Source organism: Mesocricetus auratus, unplaced genomic scaffold (assembly GCF_017639785.1).
Source record: "Mesocricetus auratus isolate SY011 unplaced genomic scaffold, BCM_Maur_2.0 Super-Scaffold_100007, whole genome shotgun sequence".
Lineage (NCBI taxonomy): Eukaryota > Metazoa > Chordata > Mammalia > Rodentia > Cricetidae > Mesocricetus > Mesocricetus auratus.
Window position 1 is genome coordinate 40,432,391 of NW_024429191.1, and position 22,199 is coordinate 40,454,589.

General features: G+C 47.0%; 2 protein-coding genes and 1 long non-coding RNA gene across 10 annotated transcripts in view; 1 reads left to right on the forward strand and 2 right to left on the reverse strand.

Annotated features, from left to right (window-relative positions):
• LOC101827738 (multidrug and toxin extrusion protein 2) overlaps window positions 1-12,890 on the reverse strand; it is a 40,569-nt gene extending 27,679 nt beyond the window's left edge. For 2 of the 7 annotated variants that reach the window (XM_040748799.1, XM_040748798.1), the window contains exons 1-7: window positions 12,723-12,890; window positions 12,545-12,646; window positions 7,721-7,789; window positions 6,136-6,284; window positions 5,597-5,639; window positions 2,375-2,419; window positions 1,394-1,491 (exon numbers count right to left, since the gene is read on the reverse strand). In XM_040748799.1, the coding sequence (XP_040604733.1) occupies window positions 1,394-1,491; window positions 2,375-2,419; window positions 5,597-5,639; window positions 6,136-6,284; window positions 7,721-7,789; window positions 12,545-12,646; window positions 12,723-12,875 (659 nt within the window). In that variant the 5' untranslated portion in view covers window positions 12,876-12,890. The remainder of the gene's footprint in view (window positions 1-1,393; window positions 1,492-2,374; window positions 2,420-5,596; window positions 5,640-6,135; window positions 6,285-7,720; window positions 7,790-12,544; window positions 12,647-12,722) is intronic. The other 5 variants (XM_040748801.1, XM_040748800.1, XM_040748802.1 and 2 more) reach the window with 5 other exon arrangements.
• Window positions 12,891-12,995: 105 nt separating this feature from the next.
• Window positions 12,996-13,476, forward strand: LOC121141357. Its single transcript, XR_005878248.1, has 2 exons — window positions 12,996-13,087; window positions 13,266-13,476. It is a non-coding gene; the product is annotated as an uncharacterized LOC121141357 (long non-coding RNA).
• Window positions 13,477-13,487: 11 nt separating this feature from the next.
• LOC121141355 (multidrug and toxin extrusion protein 1) overlaps window positions 13,488-22,199 on the reverse strand; it is a 59,503-nt gene continuing 50,791 nt past the window's right edge. For both annotated transcript variants that reach the window (XM_040748806.1, XM_040748805.1), the window contains exons 15-17: window positions 19,485-19,579; window positions 18,681-18,759; window positions 13,488-14,633 (exon numbers count right to left, since the gene is read on the reverse strand). In XM_040748806.1, the coding sequence (XP_040604740.1) occupies window positions 14,407-14,633; window positions 18,681-18,759; window positions 19,485-19,579 (401 nt within the window). In that variant the 3' untranslated portion in view covers window positions 13,488-14,406. The remainder of the gene's footprint in view (window positions 14,634-18,680; window positions 18,760-19,484; window positions 19,580-22,199) is intronic.

Sequence of the window (22,199 nt, forward strand, 5' to 3'; positions counted from 1 at the left end):
GTGGTACAGGAAGCAGGCTGAGCAAGCCATAAGCAGTGCTCTCCACTGCCTCTGCATCAGCTCCAACTTGGACTTCCCTCCATGATGTGATGTCAAGGTGTAAGCAAAATGAACCCTTTCCTCCCCAAGCTGCTTTGGTCATGGTGTTTCATCACAGCAATAGAAACCCTCACCAAGACAGGCGCTCAGCCTTTCAACTGGCCCTGCCACCAGTGACTCTACAGGGAGCCTCCAGGCCTTTAGTGCCAGCTTGGGATGGCAGAGCCATCTAACTTCTTGCCTCTTCAATAGGTGTATGGCCATTGCTAGACTACCCAGATCATATCGTGTAAGTCCATCCAATAATTTCTCTTTCCTAGTGTGTGTGTACTCTCTGCCTCTGTCTCTGTCTGTCTGCCTGCCTCTCTCTCTCTCTCTAGGAAACTCTGACTGTTACAGACTCCTTCAGCTTTCTCACATGAGGAAGGCAGCATGGGAACCAGGCCTTGTACGTGTTAGGCAAGCTCTCTCCCACTGACTGCATGCCTGCCTGTGTTCCTCTTTAGGATGTCACAGTTTCATTGATATTCAGAGCCAACATTAATATGTGAATGGAAAGCAAACAAGTTGCAGCAAAGACATCCAACAGTTGACATAATTCATATTACTCTATTTTGTTCTCTTCTCCTTAATTCCTAACATATTAACTTCTTTTATTATAATTTTTATTCCCCTTTCCTTCCCCTATCCATTCCCATGTTACCCCTACACACACTATCATTCAAATTCATGGCCTCTTTTTCTTTAATCGTTGTTACATATATTTGAGTAACAGTCATGACCCACTAACCAATGAAGACAGTGCCTTGAAACACACCCAAAGTGTCAGGTTGGTGTGACTCTCTGACTACATATGCAGATTAGCTCTGGACTAGGGCGGCAGAGCTTCCTCTGATGTGAGGAAGGGCCATCAGGACACCATTGGTATACTGCTAACTTCCTTCCTTATGGGGTCCTCATCTCTTCAAGCTTCAAGAAGGAATTTGCCTCAAACACTTAAAATTCAGAGGCCTTGAGAGAAGCCCTTCAGGCCTCTGCCTGGCAGCCGCCTCAGCCTCCAGGTGGCAGCAGCTTGCTTGTTAGGACTAACACAGCTTCAACCACAGAAGCTGCGCGGTATGGCTGTCCAAGGCTCCCTGCTTCCCATCTAATCTTCACCCTCTCTCTCCCAGCAATACAAGCTAGCTGCTCCCCTGCGGGCCCATGGGGCCAGCTCTTACCTGCCGTGCAGAGCACCGGACACAGACTTCTAGGTACCTGCTTACCTGCCCGTGTTCCCCGCTTCACTGGCATATCCCCAGCCCTAGGGCACCGCATGCGGCAGTCTTTGTTGGATGAATGGGTTTCCACTTACACCACTCCGAGGTCCAAGGCGTACAGCAAGAATGCATTCATGCCCACGTTGACAACGTTTGCTGCGATCCCAACAATAACTTGGGGCATAATGATGCCCTAAAATTCCCAAACACATAGGAAAACATTACTGTTTTCAAAAGTTAGTTGGCTAGGCTGTCAAGTGAACCGCACAGTTAAATGGGTGGTGGTGGGAAAGTCATGTGAGGCTAATTGAAAAGTCATGGATGGCAACTGTCAAATGAGCCCCTCCCCGATGAACCTTCTCACCAAGCCACCCAGAAGCCCACGGTGACCGTTTCAAGACTCTGTCCAGCTTCATCACAGCAACAGGGAAAAGAGGGCGTGGTCCCGGGAAGAACACACAAGCTTTAGGGGTGTTGGGGCCCAGAGCCCAACACTCCTCAGAGCTGTATCTGAGTGGGGAGAAGCATGTCCATCCCTTTGCTTAGCTTTGTATGATGTTCTTTTTGTTTTGTTTTAGGGACAAGGTCTCATTATGTAGCTCCGGCTACTCTTTATGTAGACCAGGATGGACCCAAACTCACAGAGTTCCTAGTGTTGGAATTAAAGGCATGCAACTATCATGCCTGGCAATTCACATTCCTACTGTTTATGCTGTCCACACTTCAGTCCTCAAACACTTTCTTCACATTAAACTTCTCCCAGAAATCAAACAAAACTGACGACTGTCAAAGCAGAGCAATTTCCTCCGGGCTAGGGATGAGGCCTTTATGATAAAAGGCTAGCAGACTGCCTTCAGGTGGCCTGGGACAGGACACTAAGTGGGGCCCAGTTTCTGTTCACCCACTTCTGTCCCAAAGAGGGACAGAAGGAAAACTAAGAGGAATCAGACAGATGAACCCGCATGGTGGCCATCTCTTCAGTACAGGAAACCACAGGGGCTCATGCAAATTATCCCAGAAAATCCCTCTAAAACATTTACTCTACAGTAGTGTGCAGTGAAAATACGGAAGAGTACCTGGCTCTGTAAATACCGTGTCTGCAGCTGGAATAGGAATGCTGCCTAGAAACAGAAACACACAAGAGCTTACTTTGTTTCTGGTTTTGTTGTTGTTTTTACATTTCTGTGCTTCAAACCCAGGACTTCACGCTCAGCAAATGTCTGCCACAAGGCTATACCTCAGCTTGGTGTCTTTTGAATACTAATTTTATAAAATAGTGGGTTTTAATATAATATTCTCATACATATCAAGTTCTGGAGGGTTTTTTGTTTGTTTGTTTGTTTTGTTTTGTTTTGTTTTTACTAAGTTTTTGGCCTGTATGCTGGCCAAAAGGAAAATGGGCTTCATTTGGCATCCCTATACATGTCACTGAACTTTCTTCTTCTCCCCGCACACATCACCGGCCTCCCAGCCCCTACTCCCCTTCCTCCCATAACTTCCTCTTCTATCTGATGACGTATGCTCCACAACCCTGTCTTGCTCCCCCTCCTCTCTATAGACAGCTTCCTCCCCTCTCATAGTGCACTTTCTACTTCTGCACCACACACTCACCCACATATGCATATTCATATGTATGTATATACACATATATAAACACACACATACGCAGAAATATTTAAATCTACATCTGCATGAGAGAGCAAAGATGCAATATTTGCTTCTCTGAGTCTGGCTTACTTCACCTAATACAAGGATCTCCAGTTCTATTTATTTTCTTTTCCTTCTTGAATTTATTTATTTTATTTTTATTATTGTGTGTATATGTGCATGTGTGTGTGCCACAGCACACATGTGGGTCTCTGGGGATTGAACTCAGATCAGGATTACCAGCAAGCACCCATCCCACCCCACCCATCCCATAATTTCATTTTTCTTCATAACTAAATGAAATTCCACTGTGTATATGTATACCTTTTTATCCCACCCCACCCATCCCATAATTTCATTTTTCTTCATAACTAAATGAAATTCCACTGTGTATATGTATACCTTTTTATCCATTCATCTGTTGGTGGAAATCCAGGCTAGTTCCATATCTTGGCAACAATGAAATATATGCAAGTATGTCTGTGGCATGCTGGCGTCTTTCAATTATATACAGTGGTACAGTGGGATCTTGGAGTAAATAGATTTTTAGCTTTTTGAGGAACTTCCATACTGATTTCCATGGTAACCAAACCGGTTTACACTCCCATGTCCTCATCAGCATTGGCTGTCATTAGTGTTCTCGGTAAGATCAGACCAGAATGAGTGGATAAAAGGTTTACTTCCCAAAGAAAATGAAAGAGCGATTCCAAGTGGTTGAAGCAAACACCCCAGCCTCAAATGTCTGAAGAGGGAGTAGGCAAAGATGGTCTGTAGCCATCTTTGGCCAGAAGCCTCCAAACTGTAGGTGTACAGGAGCCAGGCTGGGCACCCAGAAGGCAGGAAACTCAGTCTCAGAGGCCTAGTACAAGGGCTTGGGTGTGAGCATGACCCTCAGTTGTGCTCTGTACAAGGATCTGAGCACCCCAGGACCCATATGGTGAAAGGAGAGACTTAATTCTCACATGTTGTCTTCTGACCTCCACATATAGGTCATGGCATGATGAGGAGCCCCAGCTGGATCAGGGCTACTTGGGTGTTGGGGAGCCTTGAAGCAGCTCAGAGTGTGATTTTGCCTGCCTTTCAACCCCACGTATTTGCCACAATGCTGTTCCTAATTCCTTGTTCCATGGCTCCTCTTTTTAAAAACTGCATTCTATGTAGCTCAGGCTGGCTCAAGATGCTCTACCTCAGCCTTCTGAATGCAGGGTCACAGACAGTGCCACCCTGTCCAGGAGTTCCATGGTTACTTTTTGATTGCATCAAAGGAATGCAGTTAGGAAACAGCTCCGTGCTTGTTGTGCTACATGGTACAAACACAAGGTCATGCCCCTTGAAGAATGAAAATCCCTCCTGTGGGTTTGTTGCTCAGTGTCTGACACCTCCTGACCACAGAGGCTGAGACTCCACAGGAGAAAGGGTAAGACAGCACTGGTGGGGTTTCTGAGCCTCGGAGGACAATAGGCTTTTAGATTCTTGATTAACTTACTATATTTTTTGCTTCAAGAAAAATGCTATAATGATGTTGATCGTCACTTTCCTCCTGGATTCACTAACTATGCTTTCAATGATGCTTGTGGTTAAACCATAAAGCAGGTTTAGAGTATATAAGGTATAGCCTATTTCCAATAAATGGGCAGACATCCTGATTCACCCTCAGATCATGACAGTCTCCTTCCCTTGCCAACTCCACACCTCCTCTTTGGGATCTGAACCCCGCTGAAGCAAAATAAATAAAATGTAATTAAAGACAACGTAAGGGGGAAAGTGTTATTTTGGTTGTTTTTGTTTGTTTGTTTTGTTTTTTGAGACAGTGTTTCTCTGTGTAGCCCTGGCTATCCTGGAACTCACTCTGTAGACCAGGCTGACCTTGAACTCACAGAGATCCTCTTGCCTCTGCCTCTGCCTCCTAGCGCTGGGATTAAAGGTGTGCACTGCCCAGTGGAAAGGGTTCATTTTGGCTCACAGTTCGAAGGCACCCTCCACCATGGCAGGAAGTTCACGGTGGCAGAAAGTTAAGTCATGCTGCATCCACAGTCAAGAAGCAAAGAGAGATGGATGCTTGTGCTCAAACAGCTTTCTCCTTTCGTGCAGTCCAAGAACCCAGCCAACGAATGGTGCCACCCATAGCGGATAGGCCGTGCTGTTCAAATCAACCTAATAAAGATAATCCCCCAAAGGCGTTCCTGAGGCTGATCTCCCGAGCAACTGTAGTTCTCATCAAGTTGACGATTGAGATTAACCATCCCACATTATGGAATTAGCTTTGGTGGCCATCAGTGGACAAGTAGATAAAGAAAATGTGGCCTACATAAGATAATGGAATACTATTCTGCCATTAAGATTGAAATCATGCCATCTTTAGGAAAATGAATGGAACTTATGCTCCTTGTTTAGGCGAAAAGCCAGACTCAGAAGGACAATTATTATGTATTTTCTCTCATATGTAGAATTTGAGAAGGAGGGGTTAGAACAGGGGAAGTTGAGAAGGATCGTGAGAACCAGGGGAAGGCAGAAGAAGGAAAGAGAGGAAATGGGTATGATCAAAGTGCATTATATACGTGTATGAAAATGTCTCGATGGAAATAATTGCCTACTATTATCATTTCTACGATTATACACTAGTAAAGAAACACAGCAGTCTTGAAACTTACAGGAAGAGCAGGGATGCATATCATCACATAAACCTGGGCTAGCCTGGAACAAGAAGACAGCATTTAGCCAACAGAGAACTGGCTTCTGGTCACCCTACCTTCAGGTCCAGCTCAGGAGCATTGTCTAAAAGTTAAAACTAAACATCTACTTGGAACACACTGAGTCAAAGCAGTGTACTCTGCACCAGCAGCAGCCAAAACTGCTAAGTGCTTCCTTAAGTTGGGGGAAAGGGCAGCAGGCACTTTTCAGTGTGGAGAGGGGTGACTGGCAGAGGATGACCCCACAGGAAAACTTGCTACAAGTTCAATAGGATGTGATGATCTTTTGGAAAGAGCCAGGCTCAGAACAGAGCCCCCACTAGACTGTTAAGTTTTATAAAACCCACCCCTAAACACAACAGTGAAGACAACTGTGCCTTGGACTCCCTATGGGAGAAAATGGTGGTGGACATGGAAGAGATAGCACAGTGTGTGCTGGCTTTGTCCCTGTGCCTGTCACTCAATGGTCACAGTCACAGCTTCTCGTCCCAAGGGCTCACCTGGCGACTTCTGGATCCTGCCTTAGGAGCAGGAGCAGGTGCTCAGTGTTGAGGAAGATGGCCCAGCAAGGGAAACAGCAGAGCAGCAAGATGAGGATGCCCCGCTGGAGTACGACCCCCACGCGCTTCAGGTTCCTGCCTCCAAAGGACTTGGAAAAGCAACATTTCAGTAAACGTGGGGACCAAGGCCCCCCTTCCAGCAGGCCCAGCAGCTCTGGCAGCCATGTTCCCTGCAGCACTGCCCAAGGGCGGGGCGGGGCAGGGGAAGGTGATGGGGGAGGTGCAGAGGAGGGCTGCCAGGTCCCAGACAGCCAGCTGCCACTGTAACATTGTATGTATTCTAGGACAATTGTTCCCTGCTCTTGGGAACTGGGGCTGTTCACACGGAGCACACAGGAGCAGGAAGAGGCTTTGGGAAAGGGATGGGCACAGCACAGGGGTGTGGAGGAAGGAAGACACCCACTGTGCTGAGGTGGTCCAGTAGTTGGCTTTGTGTTCACTTGACGATTGTATTGAGGAAGCCTCAAGAGACCCAGCAAAGGCTAAGTAAGCCCAGTGGGATGGGCAGTGATGGAAAGGGCATTGATGGGGAGGAAGCCCAGTGCAGGGGTGAGGGTAAGCCCAGTGCAGGGGTGAGGGCCTGGAGTGCAAAGACCACTTCTTTTTTTAATTTATTTATTGTGTATACAGCCTTCTGTCTACAGGTACCAGATCTCATTCAAGGTGGTTGTGAGCCACCGTGTGGTTGCCGGGAACTGAACTCAGGACCTCTGGAAGAACAATCAGTGCTCTTAACTACTGAGCCATCTCTCCAGCCCCGCAAAGACCACTTTTAAGAAGCTTACAGGGGCTCTCAGATCGGTGGACAAGGAAGACATGAACCCTGTGCAGACCAGACCGGCAGGGCAGACTGCCTACCAAACACAAGGGGAGTCATTGATCTGCCTGTGCCCTGCACCAGGAACAGACCAAACCCAACCAACAAAAGTGGAGTCCCTGGGCCGGGCGGTGGTGGCGCATGCCTTTAATCCCAGCACTCGGGAGGTAGAGGCAGGCGGATCTCTGTGAGTTTGAGGCCGGGCTGGACCGATAGCCTCCTAAACAATACAGAGAAACCCTGTCTCGTAAAAAACAAAAACAAAAACAAAAACAAAGTGGAGTCCCTTTGCTAAATGACATGCAAACTGAAACTTTAAGGAGGCAGAAAGATACCAAACAGACTGTTTCCCCCCAAACAGAGGTCCCAGCCTAATAAGCCAGGCTAATAATTTCCAGTGCTTTAAATTGTGGGAGTAAAAAAAAAATCACGTGAAGGAACCTGGTGCCACCCAGGTCCTGTTTGTTTTCCCACACCTCTCCTTGTCCCCACCTCACAAAGCCTGCTCACTGCTGTGCCATCAGCATGAGCTGTCGCCTTCCTGTCCCCTAGCACAAATGAAGCCTGATGAGAGTCACAGCTGAGTTAGCTGAGTGTTGGTCATGTGATTTAGTAACTGCACTGTCCGTTCATGAAGGGATGCCAAACCACAGTGTGTGGTTCCCTAGGCAACTGCCAAGAACCCACGTGAGCAACAAGGGTTCTCACCTGAGACATCAGCGTGTCACAAGCTGAGGCCAAGCCAGTTCCGACTGAAATCCCAGTAACATTCACAACCTACAAGGAAAACAAACAAACAAACAACAACAATGACAACAAAAACCGGCCCAGGGCAGCAGGCAGCGGTTGCTCAGAGCCAAGATGCCTCAGCAGCTCATTCTGGTTTTATGAGGCAAGGTCTCCTTATTTAACCCTGGCTGTCCTGGAACTCTCTGTGTAGATCAGGCTGGCCTTGAACTCACACAGATCCACCTGCCTCTGCCTCCTCTGTGCCTACTTTGCCCAGCCTTTTTTTATTTGGTTGTTTTTTTGTTTTTGTTTTTTGTTGTCATCATCATCTCCCCATGTCCTATCCCACCCCCAGGGTCTCACTATGTAGCTCTCGCTGTCCTGGAGCTCACTGCATAGACCAGGTTGGTCCTGAACTCCGCCTGCCTCTGCCTCCTGAGTGCTGGGATTAGCGGCCTGAGTCACTGCACCCCGCTCAGCAGCTCATTTTGAAGGAGCATGCACGCCCATGGGAATGTCCAGGCTCCAGTAGTTCAGATGGCCACATGGACCCTTGGGAATTATCAAACAAAAATGCCCATTCTAACCAAGGGTCACAGCCACCCTAGGTCAACCAGGGGAGCTTAAAGCCTACGTTTCTCTTTTTGAGGCAGGGTTTCTCTATGTAGTCCTGACTGGCTTACACTTGCTATGCAGACCAGGCTAGCCTGGAACTCACAGAGATCTTCCTGCTTCTTACTAACAAGTGCTGGGATTAAAGTGGGTGTGATCCCACCCAGAAAGCCTGGGTTTTCTTAATATAGCATGTAAGAGCTTCTGCATCAGCAAAGAAAAGACAGGCACTGTGGCATGTCTGCACAGGGTGGAGGCAGAAGGATCACTGGAGTCCAGAAGTCCAACAAGACCAGTCTCAGTACCAGAGCCAAAACCCACCTTAAAAAAAAACTAAAAAATAAACAGAAAGGTTTCCTATTGTCTAAGACCATGTACCTCATCTGCCACAGGATACCCATTTGAAAGGGCTAGGTCTCTCTCTCTCTCTCTCTCTCTCTCTCTCTCTCTCTCTCTCTCTCTCTCTCTCTCTCTCTCTCTCTCTCTCTTGCACACACAGCAGCAGCAGCAAGAAAAAATATCTATCTAGAACTCTAGGCTTGGCAGAGGGCTCAGTGGTAACAGTGCTTGCTATACAGGCATGAGAACCTGGGTCTGGATCCCCAGAGCCCCTGTATAAGCTGCACGAATGGTCAGCTCCAGGACTTAGTGTGGGTCAGGGGGTGCTATGGAGACAGGCACACCCTGGAGCCCACTAACTCTCCAGCCCAGCTGAAACACTGCTCCAGTTTGGGTAAGACAGGCTGCCTCAAAGAAATTAGGTGGAGAAGGAGAGAGTAAGGACACCCACCTTCTCCCCTGGACTCTGAATGCACATGCAGGGGTGCTGTATCTGCAAACACATGCATACACACATAACACCCAGTGTTTATTGAGCACTCACTGTGTGCCAGGCTCTTCATGTATATGGTGTTATGACCAGGCACTGTCCTAAGTTACATGTACATAGAGTTATCGTTCCCATTTAAGTGGGTGGCCTGGGTGACAGAAAACTTACTGAGGTGTGACCTGAAGCTAGGATGTCATTCACTCCCCCAACTACCCAGAGATTAGCCCACAGGTTGGGGGGTGGGACTAAGTGTCCTATTGTTCAGGCCAGCAGAGGAAGAGGGAAAGTGGAATGCATTCTTCATCCTGGGTCTCACATGTAGCAACTGATATCAACTCCAGGTAAATGAGCTACTTTACTTACCAAGAGTCTGACCCAGTGTTCTGGCTAAGAAATATGGTCCCCAATGGCATATGTGCTGAAAGTCTGGTCCTTAGTATGGCGTACTTGGGAGGCAGTGGGGTCTTCAAGAAATGACATTTAGTGGGGGGTGATTAAGTCACTGGGAGGCTGGCCTTGGGTGGGGCTGATATAGTTCTCACAGGGGGCAGAAGATGTAGGGGCTCGGTAGGTAGAGTGCCATCTTAGAATTCGAAAATCCAACACTGTGTGACCTGGGCATGGTGGCATGTGCCTGTCACCCCCACCCCGGAGAGGTAGAGGCAGCAAGAACAGAGGCTGGGGGCTACCCTTTACTACATACGGAGTTTGAGGTCAGGCTGGGCTTCATGAGACCGGCTCAAAAAAAAATTCTCCTGAGACCTGATTTGTTCCTGGGAGAACGAATTGTTAGGCGAGTGAGCCAGGCACTGGAGTTGCTCTTGCTTTCTGCCTCACTGTGTGACTGACTGTTTGCTCCTCTCAAAAGCCACAATGCCATCTGCATCCGATGATGGAGCGACGAGGCCCCCACCAGCATCGGGCAGAAGCTGATGCACGCTCCTAAATGTCCTGAAGTGTGAGGTAAGGAGGCCTTTTCTCTATGGAGTGCCCAATGCTTTGAGGCAGTGGTAATGGACCAAGATGCCTGGGAATCTACAGCCTCAAGAGGTCAATAGCAGACCACGTGTGGAGTGCCCTACAATTACCCTACCAGACATGAAACCCAGAGGGCGCGTGGCACAATGAGGACCCAGATGTGAGGCACACACTACTCATGAACCCATCTAGGAGGAGAAAAGGGGGAAGGACTCGCTTTATAAAAGAGTTTTGTTTGCTTTGTAGACACACATGTGAGAGTGTCTTTGTTCTGTTCTGTTTGGGTTTTTTGTTGTTGTTGTTAGGGTTGTTGCTGCTGCTGTTGTACACTAACTGCCTTTGGCTGGCTTAGAACTCAAGTCATCCTCTGCAGCTCACATATGTTCAAGCTTCTACCAGACTGAACTAAGTTAATGCTCTCTTTTACCATGGACAACATTATAATAAAAGATTAGACAAAATAATTAGGCCTATAATTCCAACTGAGGCAAGAATATTAAGAACTCAAGGCCAACCTGGGTTACTGAGCAAGACCTTGTCTCCAAAACAAAATTTATAAAACTTAACATATCTAATCATGGCGGCATCGAGTCCACCGTCTTCCCAAAAGTTAGTTAGCTACAAGTTAGCATCCATTAAAAGCAACATATCTCCTTGACCCATTTGCAAAGGGCTGACAATGGTTCTCCCTATTCAGGAGCTTATCTGCAGAAAGCCCTGCCTGTGGAACAGGCCAGCCTGCCCACGTACCGTCACCAAGCCTCCCAGCTCCCTGTGGGTTGTACTTATTCCTGTTGTTTTTACATCAAAAACTCTAGAGACATAAACAGGAAAAGGAAAAGATGTTGCCATAAACAACAGCAACACACACACACAATTTTAATTTGCCCCCCCGGAAGATATATCTTACAATAATTTTAATGAAACAACGAGCAAACAGTCTCATGATGTGATGCAGACACAACTTAAAGGCTTGAGATCCTCACCGAAGCCCAGGATGGCAATGGCTAGCCAGGTGAGGCTGAACTGAAGGACAGAGGAAAAGGGCAAGAAGGAGCTTCGGGGTGCGCTCAGGCAGGACAGCAGAGCTGTCTGACTCCAAAACATTTGGTTGAACCAGATCTGTGGCAGAACTCAAATGTCCCAAAAATAAGGCGCTACTCCTCCAAGAGAAGAATGCAAAGTGCCCAGAGCCAGGAACTCAGTCTTCCTGGGGATGCCAGGACTGGCTCTGAGGACCACAGCAGCCGTAAAAGGTTGGGGTATCCTAGTGTAAGGACTCCACGGGGCAAAAGCAATAGGATGGGGTGAGGACCTGACAGGACTGGAGGGCAAGGGGCTGAGGAGAGCCTAGGCACATGAGGCCAAGCATTTGTTTCTACTATAAGGAGACTGCAGGAGAGGCAAGGGTCCTAGAAATCAGTGAGGTAGCTGAGAGGAGTCAAACCACACCCCCAAAGATGACAGCAAAGGGGCGGAAGAGAAGAGAAGCTCCCAAGGGCTGAGGGGGCTGACGGATATGAGAAAAATCACCGGATGGGATGGGATGCCCAAAAGGGAGCTTCCTGGCTGGGACATCAGGACTAGGAAAATACCAGGTCTCTAATGGCCACTCTGCCAACGCATGTTCACAACCCTCGGTGTCCAGGACACTGTGGACATTGCCCAGTACTATCCAGTGGCCAAGCTCATCTTACCTGGAGAAGACACTGGGACACACACACACACAGAGAGAGAGAGACAGAGACAGAGACAGAGACAGAGAGAGAGAGAAGAGAGAGACAGAGAGCCCGCATTAGTTCTGCCAATACAGTAATAGGCCCATACGTAAATTGAGACTTCATAGCCATGTGCTCTCTGCCACGTTGCTGACAGGGAAACTGTAGGCCTTCACTGTTGCACAGGGCATTCCAACATCCTAGGGGATAAAAGGGACATTTTCTGAAATTGGGGGGTGGGGGTTGCCAGTTGTCATCACCTCACCGGGAGATTTTTTTCATGTCTGAAAGTGCGGATCAAATGCAAGCAAAGCAGCTCTCCCCACCTAACAGATGGAGAGAGGCTTCCGAGGAGGTGTGATCATAACGAAGACACATTACAAGAGTAATAGTGCAATCTTAAGGAACTGTGTAACTAATAGCAATGCACCATGCCTCTGCTGGTTCCACATTGCTGTGAGATCTGCTCAGAACTCTCTCTTTTTCCCAAATGCGATGATCACCATGGTAGCGGTGGGTCAGACCCAGTCCCTGCATTTCTAATTGTGCGGCTTGGGGTTAGAGATGTGCCCAGCACACACACACAGCCCTGAGCTCATCTCCAGCACTGTACAAATAAAACATGTCAAAGCTTTACTCCCGAGGCTTTACCAAGTTAACACCTACAGAAACAGCGAGTGTCACGGCGTCCAGCTCCACTTTGCCCAGGTGTCCGCAGAAGATGGAACTGACGATGCTGATGAGAAAGATCATCAGCTGCGCCAGGAACTGCGAGGAGCAGAAAGGCGGTCACCCTCGGCCCTCCTGGGGCCACCCCGCGCCCGCAGCTCCGGGTCCGACTCACCACCGGGCCTGCGAGCGCCGCCAGCGCGGCCGCCTCTCGCCGCACGTCCGGGGACAGCGCTCCCCGCAGGCCCCCAGGGCTGCGCCACTGCGGGGCGTCGGGTGGCTCCGGAAGCGGGATGGCCGCGCTCAGACTGTCCTCGGCGGGCTCCATGGTGCAGGCTCTGATGCAGGCCGGACCTGCACGTGGAGCCGAGGGCGGAGTGACCAATGCGGGGACCCGCCCCTCGCGCCACCCCGCCCCGGGGCGCCGTGTCCAAGACCAACTGTCACCGAGTGCAGCGCGCGGGACAAGCCTCGATCTGGGTGCCTGGAAAATGTCCTCCTATTTACCCAACAGGAATGAAGCTCTGAAGGATGCTTTAGGTAGTCTCAACCAAACTCAACCAATGGAGGACTGTGGGTGTAGCTAAGTGAGGAATGATTGCCTTTAGCGGACCCCGAGTCCCGCCCCCCAACCACCAAAAGTAAAACAAAATAGACAACCGGTTTTACTCACAGTAGTTAAATTTCCTAAGTTTGTTCATTTTCTGTTCTTTGACAGTTTGCTGCATTCGTGTGTGTGTGTACTTAACCCTTTAGAGGCTGAAAGAGTTGGGCTTCGTCTCAATGCCTTTGTTAAAGCCTTTTCTTCTGGCCACCACTAGGAATTGTCACCGCTTCCCAGCTCCAGAGATCTCCCCTGCCTGTACCCCCACAGGAGATCTGAGCTCCTTCTGATGATTAATAAATGCTGTTTGCTCACAGAATAACAATCTACAACCAGTGACTTAAAATGTATTTAATAGAAGTTGCACAGTAAGAAAACAGAAGCAGGCCAGCTATAGGTTTCTCTCTTAGAAAACAGGAGGCAGAAGAAACCGGGAAGCCCCCACCAGAATGCGGTCAGTATACAGCAGTCCATGTTTGACCATGGTGGATGAACTAATATTCCACCATCATCTTCCCCATATTATCTTAGACCACAATATGGTGTTTCCCTTACTCTTTATTAGGAAAAAAAAACGTATTTGAAGTCTCAGTTCATAAAATCCATGAGTACAGTTGAAGTCTGTTAGCTAAAATGACTGGCAGCTGCCAGGCCTGTGCATTGTCTGTGAGTTCAAAGCTGCATGTGGTCCCAGGCTTACGGTAATTCACATTCCAGGGGCCCAACTCTACACTGGTGCAAAAGTGGCGTGAATTTAGTAGAGACTATTTTGAACTGGGAGCTTTCCCTGGATTCTCAATGTGTGACACCATCCTTTGGAGATATGGGACAGTGACAGTGATCTATAGCCCCCAGGTGGTCCTGCACCCCCAGAGGTGAAAAAAATCAACATCCTAGTTGGTACAGTATTTCAAACACTGGTTTTTGGGTAGGATAAGTGTATTGCATGCATTGTCCCCTCAAAACGCATGCCTCTCTCTGTGTCTGTGTGTAAGAGAGACTCTCCATCTCTCTGTGTTGTGTGTCGGTGACTCTCAGTTTCTCTGTCTCTCACTCGCTCGCTCTGTCTCTGTGTTAGAGAGAGAAAGAGACAGAGCTTACTTGGTAGAGGGCCCCGACCACACTAAGCATGTCTTTGTCGGCCACAGCAATGCCTCCAGTCCTGATGTAATATTCCAAGAGGTGGTGGATTGGATAGGTGCCAATCTCACAAACTGAGGAGCACCTGTGTGGCTTGGTCTCTGACCCTTCCACATCATTCAATTCTGACATATAGTCTCACTAAAATCCCTCCCACCAAGACTACAACTACTCCCAGGAGCAGGAGCCCTCGCCATAGGATCAACTGTTTCCTAGACGGCACATTGCTGTCCTTCGGGTGGACAGGCAAAACTTGTTGCTGGTTCGTCTGCTGGTCCAATTGAGTCTCATCTTTTTTTTCAAGATCTGTCATCATGATCTCTCCATGGCTTTCTGGACACACTGTGGGGAAAAGGGACCTTAGTGAGCAGCATGAAGGGCTTTTTATTTTCATATGTACAAATGGATTGTCATTCATGATTATCGCTGGGAGAGGGTTGATATCCAGAAGCAGTTGTTATGATAGATAGATAAATACATAAAACATTGTCAATTGTTAGGTAAGAGATCTGAGGGCTATGCACCTGCTGCTATTCCTCTAAATGACTATGAATGTCCCTTCGGTTTGTTATTGTTTGTTTCAGACAAGGCCCTGCAGAGAAAAATGTAATGAAGTCATAAATTGCCAAGCCACCCTGGTCCACACTTCTGGCTGATTTGCCACGAGTTTTGCCTGCTACAGTCTCACTGTACGGACACCCTGTCCAGAAGAGTTTTGCCTGCTACAGTCTCACTGTACGGACACTCTGTCCAGAAGAGTCTTGCCTGCTACAGTCTGACTGTACGGACACCCTGTCCAGAAGTTCCTGCCCATCATTTGTACACAGGAGGCATGATTTGTGCTCGCTCAGAAGTGTCCTTGCCCTCACCTGTGCTACGTTTCTCCTGTAGGAGTAGGCATAAGTGACTCCAGTATAATCTTTTTACTTCCTTTGCTCTGGGAGACAGTCATAGGGGACAAATAGGGACACATGTGTTTCATTTTGTAGTAAGAAATAGGATCATTCGCTATCTACAAGGGCACATTTGTACCCCACTCTATAGGAAGAAATCCATGAGTGCACACTGTAAGCAGTTTGCAAGTATGCACTGCTAATTGTTTGTTTGTTTGGAGTTAACTTTCCATCTAGATGTCATCCAAATTACTTCAAGAGAAATGCAAGTTTCAATAACCTTGGTCAGCCCTCCCCTGCTATGGAATCTCTGAGACAAGGCCAAACACCTGGCCATGGGGACAAGACTAAACCCTGAAATTATTTTTTGCCTCTTGTGACTTGAACATTACCCCACTATGCTCCCTTTCCTCCCTTTTGGAACAGTGACACATGTCCTGTGCCATTGTATGTTGGAAGTATGTGATCTGCTTTTTTTGTTTTTTTATTTGTTTCTTTTTTGAGACAGGGTTTCTCTGTATTGTTTTGGAGGCTGTCCTGGAACTTGCTCTGTGGACCAGGCTGGCCTGGAACTCACAGAGATCCGCCTGCCTCTGCCTCCTGAGTGCTGAGATTAAAGGCGTGCGCCACCAACGCCTGGCTGTGATCTGCTTTTTTATTTTAGTCTTACAGGAGATTACAGTTAAGAGATTACCATGAGTCTCAGAAGAGACTTTGGACTTTTAAACATGGTTCAGACTATTATAGACTATGTGGACTTTTGAAGTTGGACCAAATGTGTTTCTGCATTATGATACAGCTACAAGCCTATGAGGGCCAGGGAGCAGAATGTGGGAGCTTGAATGAGAATGGCCCCCAGACGCTTGTAGGGAGTGGCAGCATCAGGCCTTGTTGGAGGAAGTATGTCACTGAGGGTGGGCTTTGAGGTTTCAGAAGCTCAACCTAGGCCCAGTAGCTCACCCTTCCTCCCTCCTGCCTAAAGATCCAGATGCAGAACTGTCAATCTCTTTCCAGCACCATGTGCACTGCACTGGACCACGCTTCCTGTTATGACAATAGTGGACTAAACGTCTGAACTACAAGCCAGCCCCCAACTTGATGTTTTCCTTTATAAGGAGATAGGCAGGTCTCCCTCCGGCTTCTCAGATCTTCCAGCGTGCTGAATAGAGCACAATTTAAAGATTCAATTCCCGGTTTCTGTTTATTATGACAGATAGAAAACCAAATTCCATCCAAGTACTGCTGAGGGAGTGATTTCCAGGACACTCTTTGATCTTATCTCTGGTTGTGCTTATTGGCTTTATGCTTCATCAAAAAACAGCTCTGGAACCATCCGAAGTAGGAGTGAAAATCTTTTAGAGACACTTGTGCCTTCTGCCATCAGACTAGTACAACAATGGTTCCCAATCCAATGTCATTTCCCCAGAAGTCTCATACTAGGAGATGGCAGATGTCTGGTGCCAGCGAAAGAGGAGCTTATCTCCCACAAAGAGATTTCACAGTCCTGACAACTTCTCAGATGATCTTGTGGGAAAGACTATCAGGGAAGGGTCACCGAGGGGCAGGACTAAGTGTTGGCCAGGACTGCACACCTATGCATTCCTTGTGCCGTCTGCTTATACCTAAACCTCGTGTCAGGACCCTGAAGGGGAAGTGGGGAGGAGTCACTGCACCCTTTTATTTGTTCCTCTTCCCAGGGCAGCCACACTGAATAATAAATCCCCTCCCTCTGCCTCCCAGCATCATGTGTCTGTTCAGTTGGCCCCTTGAGGACAGGGGCTGAGCCTGGGGTAGGGTTGCCAGGGCCCAGGCTCTGACTTAACAATGCTGGTAACAGCCCTGCATTTGGTCCACTATCTCTGAGCACCTCTATTCATTCTGCAAACTAATCTGATCAGCCAGCGTGGGGAGACAGAGAGCTTTTCAAGGGCTGACACCTAACTAATAGGCATTTCAGACTGAAAATAAGACAAATGAAGGACAGATAAACTGAGACATAGTTCAGGACATCCACAGAACTAAATATGGGACTCTTCACCTCCAAGGACCCACCTAGAGCCAAGCAAAATAACAACTCACATGAAGACTCAAGTCTCACAGCCTTGTAGAATAAGAATACTAACAGAAAAACATGCTTAAAACTTTCCAAGAGAAAAATAAAGGCAGATTACCTGGCAGCCTAAGGAGATTGGCATTATCTTTCCTAAAAACATGAGGGTATGTAAGTGATTTGAGTACACCTTATCTGAAATGCTTGGGAATGGAAATATTTCATATTCCAGTGGTTTGAATTTCAGAATGTTTTAGCTTAGGGATTTTCAACCTGTGCTAAGATTGTTACAATGGCCTCAGAGTTGTGACAAATAATTTGGAACATTGTAATACAGGTTTCACCAGGCATGTAATGCCAATTTGGGAAGCAGGAAGGTCATCCTCGCCTAAATGTCAATTCAAGGCTAGCCTGAGGTACCCAGCTCCTGTCTCAAAGAAACAAAGACAAACAAAACTTTTAAAATTAGACAACATCAGGTCACATCTACAAGATTCTTAGGCTGTGTCTGCCAGTTCCGAACAACACAATCCTCACAGTAACAAGACAGGGTAAATATCATTTTCCAAATTTTACAAACCAGTCTTCCTTCTGAAGATAATTGTTAAATCATGATAAAATTAATTAAAAGAGCATCTTTAAGGTGTCAGAAAACTAATGACACAAAGAAAAGTTCCCCAAGCAAGATCAAAAGGAAGATGGAAGCCGGGGGGGGGTCAGGGCTGGCTTTGCTCTGACAGTTCTGTATGTAGGACATGTGGCTCAGGATGTGTGGGCTCCCACACCTACAGACACAGCTAAATACTGTTTTTCTCCTGTCTAACTTCGTTGTATCAGGCACAGATTGCAGGAAGGTAGAAGGAAGCCATGTTTACCTCCCTCACAGGAGTGAAAGTTTATTATTATTATCCAAGGAACTGGGGATGTGGAGGAATTACTAAACTGACAGAAAAACAGCCTAATGTAATTGCATTTGCATGATGCAAAAGTCCAAGCAAAAACCTGCTTAAAGTGAGCGATGCCCTATTAAAACAAGCATGCAAGCACCAGCTCCCATGACTTGTTCCTCCAATAGGAATGGGATACTAAGCATCAGAAATGTCTGAAGCATAAAACAGAGAAAGGGTAAGTGTGTGAGGGGATGATCCGCCAGCCCTCCTACTCTTGGCAGTACATGTGTTTCTGTGTGCATGTGGAGCAAACACTTTCAAAACACTTTTTAGAAGAGAAGAAGTGCCACGTATTAGCAGAAGGCCTAAGAAGCTTGAACTGTCCATAACAGTGAGTTAATGTGTGGAATCAAAGTGAACAAGCTTAAGTCAGTTTCTGAATCTTTAGTGCCCCACTGCAATAAGAGCTCACAGCCACTAAACCAGATGTGCCCCACAAATGCCCCTGCAGTCCGGCATAGCCAGGTCTGCCCCAGAGCTGAGAGTTGTAGCATACCTGCGTGAGCTGGTTCCTGAGATACAGCAGAATTCCCATTCAGGGTCACATTTACCTTCAAATTGGCATGTACTTGAGCCTAGAAAAGTAAGAGAAACTCAAAATTAAGTCCAGGTGTCAGCAGGTAGGCTTGTTAAACATGGCTACCTGGTTTAGGAGAAGCCAAGTCCCTGAACTGACATGTGAGATAAAGCTTTACTGGATGGCTATGGAATTCTCTTCCAAAACTGAACCGGGTTCCAAGAGTTGGAGGGGGTAGGCTAATCAGAGGGGGAGATTAACCAAGGTAGCTAAGAATTCACCCTTCTTCAGCTTCTTACTGCAGCTGCCTTTTCTACATTTTATTTCTAGACCTCACATTAACCTGCAAAGGTAAAAAGAAAGAAGCATACAGTGTATTGCACACACACACACACACACACACACACAGAGAGAGAGAGAGAGAGAGAGAGAGAGAGAGAGAGAGAGAGAGAGAGAGAGAGGAGAAAGAGTACTAGGATGAACTTGGAAAAAGTCTCTCCAGTTCCAATTCTTCTTATGAAATTGGGTTTTTAGGGCAAGAGACCTAAAATGGACTCCTGTTTTTCTATTCACTGAACAAAGGGAAATGAACAGGGCCAGGGTCATGGAGTCCCGTACCTCAAAATACTATTAAAACAAAACAAACCCAATAACAACAACAACCAAAACAAAACAAAACACAAAAGTAGTGTAAAGGAAAAAAACCCAAAATGAAAGAATGCATGCCACATCCGGCCTGGCTTGGCACCTGCGCACAGACTGGGGCAGCAATCGGACAGTTACCTGTTGACAGGCGAGTTTCCAGTTGAGCCGGGCAATAAAAGCCAGAAAACATGAGACCTGGCAGAAACTGCAGATGATGATCCCTGACCACAGACCTGCACGGGGAGATATTTGACAGATTAGCTCAAGGAGACAATGACCACACTAAGTCAGCTTCCTTGGGCAATATAGAGACCTCCATCCTGCAGAGGCCCAGCACTCCCTAAGACCACCTGTCATAATCTACAATGTCAGAGCTACAGGTCCAGGAAGCTATTTGGGTCCTTATTGCTTATGGTGATTGGATTTTAAGAAACAAGCCAGTTGTAAGGAAATACTTTCTCCAGAAAAATCATTGCTTTGTGCTCCTCAAAAGAGGAGCCTAACTTCTTAATTTACACAGGTACGTGTATGGTCTACACGTGCATGTGTGTGTGTGTGTGTGTCTTCATGTGTGTGGACACATTGGGAGGGTGCACATGCTTGTGTTTGCATAATTGTGGAGACTTGAGGCTGAAGTCAGGCATCTTCCCTGATTACTCTCCACTTATATATTTAGGCAGGGTTTCTCTCCACCCTATATATTGAGACAGAGTCTCTCTACCTTATATAATGAGGAAGGATCTCTCTCTGTCAGGCCCATATATTGGAAATCTATTCCATCCTGCCACAGTTCAGAGAGTCTGGACTTCTATTGTCTTTAAGATGTCAGCTAATGGAGCCGGGCATTGGTGGCGCATGCCTTTAATCCCAGCACTCGGGAGGCAGAGGCAGGTGGATCTACAAAGATGTCAGCTTATGGCTGCAGGATGTCCTGGCCTCTCTGGTGAATGGCTCCTATCTAAATAACAATAAACCTAGGCCCACCCTGAGGACTAAGTGATACATGATGGTATGGAGTGCCTGAAGGCAGAGTATATGCAGCTACTGTGTATCTTTAGGATTAAGGGAAGTACTTGCTATCTACCCTATAGACATGATAATGGATGTCGTCTGCTCTTGTGCCCACCTTTGGATGGTTACTTAAGATGATGCATGAATAAACTGGACACTTTCAATATTAACCGACTGTTCTCCTGATATGATCTTATGTCTCTGTCTTTTCTTTAACACCGAATAGCTAGCCTTCCCTCATCCACACTCCCCAACTCAGGAATGGATCTGGGGCTGTTCAGCTGCTTCTGATCTCAGCTGCGAAGACATCAGTCCGCAATATATGGCCCCTCAATGTGGAGGCACAGGCATCTCTCCACCTTAAATAGTAAGCAGGGTCTCTCACTGAACCCAGAGCTCACTGTTCTGGCAATCTGAATATGCAGCTTGCTCTGGGGGACTCCCTGACTTTGCTTCCCTATACTGGTATTACTCCATTTTACATCCATTCAGCTTTTTACCTGGGCTCTGGGGATTCAAGTTCCAGTGTTCATGGTTGTGTGACAGGTACTTTACCTGCTGAGCCATCTTGTCAACATCTTTGTGGCCAATAAGTGGGTTTAAATATTACATTTTTAGTTTGGATATTCTTCATAAAGGCCTTTGATTTGGAAATTAATTATTGTGTCTGGCTGTCAGCTAAATTATTAGCAAAAAAGATTATCAAACCTTTCATTAAAAACATCCCTGGAAGGAGGAGTGATATAATTATAATCTCAAAAAAATTATATATAATTTTGAAATCCCTGAAGCTTATGTATATTCTTGATGTCTAAAAAGGGAAACAAACTACTGGGAATGGAGCCCAGGGCCTCACATGTGCCTGGCACGTACTCTGCACTGAGCTGCATCATCGTTGGAAGAGACCATCTTAGAAATCAACCTCAGAAAGAAAGAAGAAAGAAAGGAAGGAAGGAAGGAAGGAAGGAAGGAAGGAAGGAAGGAAGGAAGGAAGGAAGAAATCAAATTCTATGTTCTAAAACTCTGCTTGGAAAACCCTGCTCTTACTTTACATGGATATGGAGATGATATGTAGAATAATAGAAGAGTTTAAAGTAGGACCCACCAATCTTTTGTCATTGTTTTGTTTCAGACAGGGTCTCATTATGTAGCCCTGGCTGGCCTGGTATTCACTATATAGACCAGGCTGGCCTCAAACTCACAAAGATCCTCCTCCCTCTGCCTCCCCAATGCTGGGACTAAAGATGTGTGCCACCACACCTGGCAGAAGTCACCAATCTTAAAATCCCCCCTGAGATTTCTGCTCAACCTTCAAACCTAACTCTGGACACAAACTTTGCTTCCAAGGCTGGTTACACTGTAGGAAGAACTGTAGAGCACACAGAACAAAGGTTGAGGCTGTGGGCTGGGCAAGCCCTGTGGATCCCCATGTCCTGGTGAGTCCATCTAGTAACTAGTAAACTTGTAAGGGGAGCATGAGGAACCACAGATGATGAGCAGTTTTGTCCTCAGTGAATGAGCAGCAGAACCAAAGCTCTGCCTGCCAGAAAGTGCTGAGCACACAAATGGACACTGGCCACAGCAGGAGTCTCCAATTCCGCAACCCAATGCTGCAACAACCAGCTCAGGAAAGGAGCCCCTCTGCTTCATGGCAATGCCCAGGAATCCCAACTGCTAGAACCCTCAGAGAGCCAGGTTACTACCACTAGAAAGCTAACAGTGACTTAACCAGCAACCAGCAACTGACAATCTTCCTATCTAGACCAGAGTCAAATATAAAAGCTTAACCTATCACACAAGGCCATGTCTCTTCAGCTGCGTTCAAACAGGACACACCTGAGC